Raw genomic sequence first — 7,888 nt, forward strand, 5'->3', positions numbered from 1 at the left:
ACCCTAGCCGCCCATCATCATTTCCCAACACTAAACCCTAAACACAAGTGGCGCCAACCCTAGTGTCTCATCTTACCATCTTTGTCACCTTCCATAAATAGCTCCATCATCCACATCTAGCCACCCACCTCAAAGTTTTATAAGGAAACCCATTCCTTTTATGAGTCTTGACTTCCTCCAATTCAAATTCAAATCCAAATCCCAATTCCAATCTCTTATTTTAAGGAATTGTAAATCCTCTTCAATTCCTTAAACCACTCTTCCTACAATCTCTCCAAGTCAACCATTGACTTGCCATCTTAATTCAAAATTCAAACTTCCCTCTTCACTCAAAGATTCATTCTATCTTACAAACTTTCCATAACCATTCCCAAGCCAACCAAACCCTAGCCTCACTCTTCTATCTCATTCCCAAATCCTAGCATCATCCTAAATTCCAATTCTAAATCAATCTCGAAACTCATCCAAGCCACCTCACAAAACCCTAGCTAGACTTCACCTTACCTACCCTAATCACTATCCAAGTGACCCAAACATCAAGGGTAACCCTTAAGCCATTTCCATTGCATTAAATACTCATAATCCTAAGCCAATTTTTCAAGACCACACCAACCCTAATTCCACCATAGCCCATGAACCCTACCTCGTCTCATTCATTCAACCCTAGCATCCATCATCTTGGCACTTCACTCAAGAACAAGTCTAGTCACTCATATTGATTTGCCTTAGCCTAAACACTTAGCCTACCCAAATACACCATCATTTTGTGGAAAGGTCAAGCAAGTGGCACGAACACTCGGTCACCATCATCATCAAGACTAGCTGCGGATCCTTAGTGTTAGGGACAAGACCGGAATCCCTAACAAAACCCAAAAACTTTAATACTCGTTGAGGAGTGCAAATTTACCCTGCATGCATGCATCTATCGTCTTCTTTTCAATCCCCAACCTTTTCTTTAGTACAAATGAGTTGGTTGGCTTGGAAGAACTCACCCCAATGGCAGTACATATTGGCAACATGAGTAACGACAAGGTTTGCACTAGATTATAAAGCTCGTTATAGGTTGTGTACTTCTGTTTAGTTTTGTTCAATTTCTCACTAAAATATAAGGTAAAAGTGTTAGGGAGACTGGTCCATGTACGTGACCGTGTCTCTATCATTCTTGATAACCAAAATGCTAAAGACACTAGTCCGTGTACGTGGATCTTATTTCTTTAATTATCATAGTTTCATAACATAATAGTGTTAAACCCTTTACGATAAAAGAAGGTAGTGACCTGTGAAAAATGTAAGCATTGTGAATATCTATGGGTGCAAGCCAATCTACAATTCCTAAACTTTTTGAGGATCTATCTATGAGCACACATTTTAAGAAAACTATGAATCATTAACCCATGATGATTTTACTACAAGAAAATTATTTATTTATAACTAATTATTTCATGTAAAAATGATTATTTTATGTCAAAATGAGTCTGTTTTGATCACAAATAGTCATTTTTGTTGTAAATAATTCATCACAAACGCTCATTTTTTTTGTAATGTTATTTGTATGGTTTTGGATGAGTAACAAATTTCACCACTAGATGAGATTGTGCTAATGCAACTTTTATGTTCACGCAATGTAAGTGATGAAGATAGCAATCTTATTCAAATCATCTATCTCCTTAGCCTTAGGTGCTACACTAACCATGAATGTCGTAAAATCAGTCTTTTGCTGCTCAATCTAAGCCGATATCGATACGACTCTGAGTATGAAAAGTGATATTTAGATTATAATAATGTAATTAAATTCTATTTATTATCTCATACACCACATATTAATATGTAATTTGTTATTTTTATTATTTTATTTAAATATATATATAATAATATGTAAATATGTATATTTAAATAAAATAATAAAAATAATAAATAACATGTTAATATGTGGTGTGGGATGATAAGGATCGTTTCTCTTTTAATAATTTGTAATCTCAAATAAGATTTAACTTTTAAAATCAATAAGTGTATAAGGAAATTATCGTGGGCTATTGGCCCACAACTTAGCGAAGGCTTAAGCCCACTCATAATTTTTTTTTTTTAAGGCAACTGCTTTCTTTATGCGTACGAAAACTATGAGTCCGGAGTAGTCTATATACATGAAAATTGCACAATTAACAGGTTAAATAGACAGCTACCAAACTGAAACTACATATAGAGTATAACTAAGACGGCCTTTGCATTCAGATCCGAAATCGAATTCAGCGACACTCCTCGGCCTTGGACGATGGCGATGGTTGGAGTGGAAACGAAGCATCCAGATGCGGCGGTGGCCGCGGCGGAGGAGACTTGCTCGGCCAAGCCGTCGAAGCAAGGTGAGGGGCTGAGGCAGTACTACCTCCAACATATCCACGAGCTCCAGCTCCTGGTCCGACAAAAGACCCACAATCTCAACCGTCTCGAGGCCCAGCGGAACGAGCTCAATTCTCGAGGTAATCTTTGTCCAGAATCCATTATTACCCTAACCCTAAGTTCATATCCGATGGTTGATTATATTGCGATTGATTGGATTCTACTAGGTTTATATTTGGATTTGGCCGAGGAATTATCGATTATAGCTTAGGGTTTTTGTTGCTTTGATTTGTTTGGTGGTTTTGTTAAGGCGTCTGGTTGTCAATTCCTGCAAAACGTGATAAGACTTTTCGACACTGTAAAAACGATGGTTAGGATTCGCCTCCTTAATGGAAAATTTTAGTAGAATTGTAGGCGGTGTATTCAATTAATAGGATGAAATCAGTAACAATCGATGACGGTTCAGGCAACAAAATTTTGAGGGAAAAAAAACAGGAAACGATCAATAAGTCATATCCTTACCAGAGTTCCGGCCAAGTTCATGAGCAAAGAAGATGATAACTATGTGTATTGTCAAGGGAATCTGAATTCCACTTAGTTGCAAGTAAATAAGAAGCGACCTACAAATGTGGCCGTGGGTGTTTCTCATTGTAAAAAATTCGCCTACACTCCCAATTTCTTAAGATCATCAATACTAACTCGCCACAATTTATCTCCATAGTCTCACTTTAAATTCTTCCCATCCCGTTTCTACTTTGGGCTGCATCTTCAGAATGTGTCTATCATTAAGTTTAGTCCTTAATGCCAAGTTCGATACTTCCATTCAATTATAATGATGTCAAATAATAGATGGTATAACAGGTGTATTTGGTTGTCATGTGATGCTCTGGCAGTAGCATACTCTTTCCTTCCCTTTGTTACCCAAGTATTGATTCTAATCAATTGTATCACTTATGTTTCATGTTTCTATTTCTTTTAGCTTGTTTTATTTTTTAAGAACTCTGATGGAATTTTTCTTTATTGGTCAATGAAATGGCAGTGAGGATGCTTAGGGAAGAACTACAGCTACTCCAGGAACCAGGATCATATGTTGGTGAAGTTGTCAAAGTAATGGGGAAGAATAAGGTTTTAGTCAAGGTAAGTAGTCATCCTTTGTTTGCTGATGTTCACTGTGATTCTGTATAATCACATTTCATATCTTTATAAGTAAGTAAACTTATTATTTACTTTTGGAGTTTGAACTTTTGAACTGACATTATATGCTCCTCCCCCGCTCCCCTTTTTTCATAACAGTTTATTTGTATTCAACATCTGTTTAAGATTTAAGAGACTTTTATTCTGTGTTCATGTGATTGGGTTCAATTTATTGTTTTGCACTTTGTTTTAATATTTGCTTTTTCTATACTTATGTTTAGATACTAAAGATCACTGTGGCACACATATATGCGATTTCATAGGGTTTCAACATAGTGGGTTAGATCAACAGTTCTGTATTTTTTCATGATGGAGTTGGAGAGTAGTAGAAAGTTTTGTTGGTACTACGGAGTGAGGAATATAGTATTGATAAATAGCTTGGAAAAAGTTTTTTAAACCTAATATTACATTTGTTTTCCAGGTTCATCCTGAAGGGAAATATGTTGTTGACATTGATAAAAATATTGATATCACGAAGATCACTCCATCAACAAGAGTTGCTCTCCGCAATGACAGCTATGTTCTTCATTTAATCTTGCCAAGCAAAGTTGATCCACTAGTCAACCTTATGAAAGTTGAAAAAGTTCCTGATTCTACGTACGATATGATTGGTGGTCTTGACCAGCAAATTAAAGAGATAAAGGAGGTTTCCTTCATACCCTTTCTTATTTTCTACGTTTACGGCCTACTTACCACTTTGGCTCCTGTTAAAAGGTTCTGTTAGGTGGCTCTGATTGGAATGATAGTTTAGACATTATTTTTAATTATTTTTCCAGGTGATCGAGCTTCCAATCAAGCATCCTGAATTGTTTGAGAGTCTTGGGATAGCTCAACCAAAGGTAAGATGATGTTTCCCAGTTGTTTTTTTTCCCCACTTAATAGACATTGATGCTCACAACTTCCACCCATCTCTCTCTCTCTCTCTCTCTCTCTCTCTCTCTCTCTCTCATATATATATATATAATAGGGTGTTCTGCTATATGGGCCACCTGGTACGGGGAAAACTCTGTTGGCTAGGGCAGTTGCCCATCATACCGATTGTACTTTCATCAGGGTTTCTGGTTCTGAATTAGTTCAGAAGTACATTGGAGAAGGTTCCAGAATGGTTAGGGAGCTTTTTGTTATGGCCAGGTTTGCTTGATCTCCTTTATACTCCACATACTTGATTTCTTTCTAGTATTTTCATATCATTATCTTTTTCGTCTCTCCCCCCATGCCACCTTTTTGTTTTTATCATTTTTTTTGCTTTCTGTAGCTGGTTAAGAGCATTGGTATTGGCTTCATCAAAATTATCTCTAAAATTTGATGAAAAGTACATGATTTCTATAAATGCAAAACCTCTCTAGGTATAACCCCACATTGAATTAGCCATTGAATTCATCAAAATATTTTTTTTCATATTTTACAATTACACTAATTATATGTTAATTAATAATTTAATTTGATTCTTACATTATTATTACAAGACGGTTGGAAATTAAACGTGAATAAAAAAGACTTTTGGAGATTAAAAGTGAATAAAAAATAGATTTGATGAGTGAATAGGAGCCCTTCAAATTTGAAGAAACCCATCCATTTACTGTAGCTCAAAGCTTCACACTTATTTCTTTGGCTAATCCAATGCAGCTCTATTTTGATGAAATTAATCATATTTTACATTTGGCTAGACTTTTGATGAAGCCAATGCCAATGCTCTAAGTTTCGTTTATTTATGGAAAACTAGATTAGGAAAAATATTTTTTTTTTATTGGCACCGGGTGTCCAGGAACAACGTCCCGATTAATCCTAAGGATGCATAGGCCATCAGCAAGGAGTTTCCCGCAAGTGCACCTCGGATAATTCAAGGGAAAAATCCTCCAGTCCGATGGCCCCTAGAGATTGTTTGCATCCAATGAGATTGAACCTTAGACCTTGGGGCAGCATACCCCCAAGCCCAAGGTCTTTACCACTTGAGCCAACCCCTAGGGGTTTTAGATTAGGAAAAAGATTATCCATGTAAGCTAGGCCATGCAGTTCTGAAGTCTTTTCATGCATGAAATTAAGGTGGTTTATGGATACATGTATTTCTAGTTTACATGTCTCTGCTAGAGGCACCCCTAAAGATGCATAGAAACCTCTTTGAGTATTGTTTAATTTCTGACAACATATATCTGTCTCCTTTTGGGAAATACTTCAACTGTGGAATTACCTTTAATCATTCATTAGTCTACTTCTCTTTAATCCGAAAGGTCTGAATGATACTGTACGTGATCTATACATTAATAATCATGGTTTTGTAAGTACTGTGTTTGAACTTCTTCCTTTTATGGCAGGGAACATGCTCCATCTATCATATTTATGGATGAAATTGACAGCATTGGATCTGCTCGAATGGAATCTGGTAGTGGTAATGGTGACAGTGAGGTGCAGCGGACCATGCTGGAGCTTCTCAACCAACTGGATGGATTTGAAGCATCAAACAAGATCAAGGTACTGTCTTTTTTTCAGATGCAGCCCTGGTAATTTTGTTTTGGGTATTATTCATCACTGTGACATCTACCTACCATATCATGCATTGTTGTCAGGTTTTGATGGCTACCAATCGGATTGATATTCTGGATCAAGCTCTTCTTAGGCCTGGGCGAATTGACAGGAAGATAGAATTTCCTAATCCTAATGAGGAGGTATATGTCACAGCAACTTCAACAGCCTGAATGTATTTTAGTATCCTTCTATGTGGATATATCCATATGTTTATTGATATAAAAAAAGAGATATATCCATATGTCAAGTTATGCTTTTACACTCCATGATTAGTGCTTTTGCTAATTTTACACTCGTTAACTTTTGCAGTCTCGTTTTGATATTTTAAAAATACATTCAAGAAGAATGAATTTAATGCGTGGGATTGATCTGAAGAAAATAGCGGAGAAGATGAATGGTGCATCTGGTGCAGAGCTCAAGGTATGCTTCATGTTGGATGAATGCAGTTTTCCGTCTCTAGGCCTTCGATGTTATATACTTCACTCTTTATTAAACCATAGTTTTGTGTGTGCAAATAGATGTTAAACTCATTTGATCAGTACTTGTGCAGGTCAAGTGTGTTGGCTAATATTGCCAGAACGTTTTTCTCCTTGTTTTTTTCTTAATTTATCTGCTGCGAATCTTAATTACCCAGTGCTAAAAGATTTGAATTGAACCTGACCAAATCCTGTATGGTTATCCTCAATTAACTTGAGGGAGCCTTTGTTAACATATGCAGCAAAAGATGTGAACTCAAGCCCAACCGCTTGTGGTTAGGTCAAACGGCCTTGCTTAAAGACTTGAGATTTAGAACTGCTAGACAATTGCATTTTCTATTGTAAGAAATAGGCAACTAATGACAAAATATTCTGATTTCTCATATGGGGGAAGGTTCTCAGCCTGGCTATTTGATGCAATACTATGTCAATAAGTTGCCAGGTTGTCGCTTTTAGCAACTTCTCTTGCTTGAGCTTACTGCATCTCCGGCTGCTATGTTGTGTTTACTTTGAAGTTGCCTGTTCTTTTGCCCTATTAAGATTCTGGATTATTGATTATTTTGGCACATATGCTGCTTAACTTTCTTGGATGATTTGGAAACTATGTACAGTAATGTTAATCCTATTGGTCTTACCTGGCTAGGACAGGCATGTTGTTGGGAGTGAGGGATCGTGTGTACATGTTCATATTCTTATTTTTTGGGTCTGCAGGCTGTGTGCACAGAAGCTGGGATGTTTGCTCTGAGGGAGAGGAGGGTTCACGTCACACAGGAAGACTTTGAGATGGCTGTGGCGAAGGTAATGAAGAAGGAGACCGAGAAAAACATGTCATTACGGAAGCTGTGGAAGTAATGTTCTATGTTTTTCATGTATTTTTTTTTCTTCCATTGATAAGATGTTCTTCCTTGTATTTTGCACTGTTCTTTGAGCCTACGCGGATATAAGAAGGAACTGATGAAGCTTGCAATGGTTCAAGTTTAAAACCATTGACATCTCTGTTTGTTTGATTTGATCATATCTTTTAAAATGAGACATCTCTCTCTAATATTGGCTTCATACTCCAATTTATAATATCTCACTTTAATGTCCCTTTTTCTTTCTTCGCCATTACATTCCATTCAATGTACCCTCCGATCTTTAGGTTAGATGACAAGAACTACCACAATCATTGACACTCGAGGCTTGAAGGAACGGTTATGATCAAACCATAGTAATAGATGGGTATGGAGAAACAGTTTACAGTTGACTTAGGTCCCACATTAAAAAATCCTGCACTAGACAAAGGTCAAGGCCTTTTGTATATACGACAGCCATTGTGGATCAAGGTTCCTATCTCTTCACGCTTTTCATTTCCTCCAAGT

General features: G+C 36.9%; 1 protein-coding gene across 1 annotated transcript; it reads left to right on the forward strand.

Moving 5' to 3' along the window:
* The first annotated feature begins 2,072 nt into the window (after positions 1 to 2,072).
* On the forward strand, positions 2,073 to 7,591 carry LOC109011222 (26S proteasome regulatory subunit 8 homolog A-like). The gene is made up of 9 exons (XM_018992330.2): positions 2,073 to 2,474; positions 3,374 to 3,471; positions 3,950 to 4,174; positions 4,305 to 4,367; positions 4,496 to 4,659; positions 5,841 to 5,997; positions 6,093 to 6,191; positions 6,361 to 6,471; positions 7,239 to 7,591. The coding sequence occupies exons 1-9, from the start codon at positions 2,270 to 2,272 to the stop codon at positions 7,377 to 7,379; spliced, it is 1,263 nt and encodes a 420-aa protein (XP_018847875.1). The 5' UTR covers positions 2,073 to 2,269; the 3' UTR covers positions 7,380 to 7,591.
* The last annotated feature ends 297 nt before the right edge of the window (positions 7,592 to 7,888 follow it).

Source organism: Juglans regia, chromosome 10 (genome assembly GCF_001411555.2).
Source record: "Juglans regia cultivar Chandler chromosome 10, Walnut 2.0, whole genome shotgun sequence".
Lineage (NCBI taxonomy): Eukaryota > Viridiplantae > Streptophyta > Magnoliopsida > Fagales > Juglandaceae > Juglans > Juglans regia.

Excerpts from the sequence above, each read along its gene's own strand:
- LOC109011222 (XM_018992330.2), top strand. The coding sequence starts at position 2,270 with ATGGCGATGGTTGGAGTGGAAACGAAGCATCCAGATGCGGCGGTGGCC. Across the intron at positions 4,175-4,304 it reads AAATTAAAGAGATAAAGGAG|GTGATCGAGCTTCCAATCAA; the intron begins GTTTCCTTCATA and ends TTATTTTTCCAG. Across the intron at positions 6,472-7,238 it reads CATCTGGTGCAGAGCTCAAG|GCTGTGTGCACAGAAGCTGG; the intron begins GTATGCTTCATG and ends TTGGGTCTGCAG.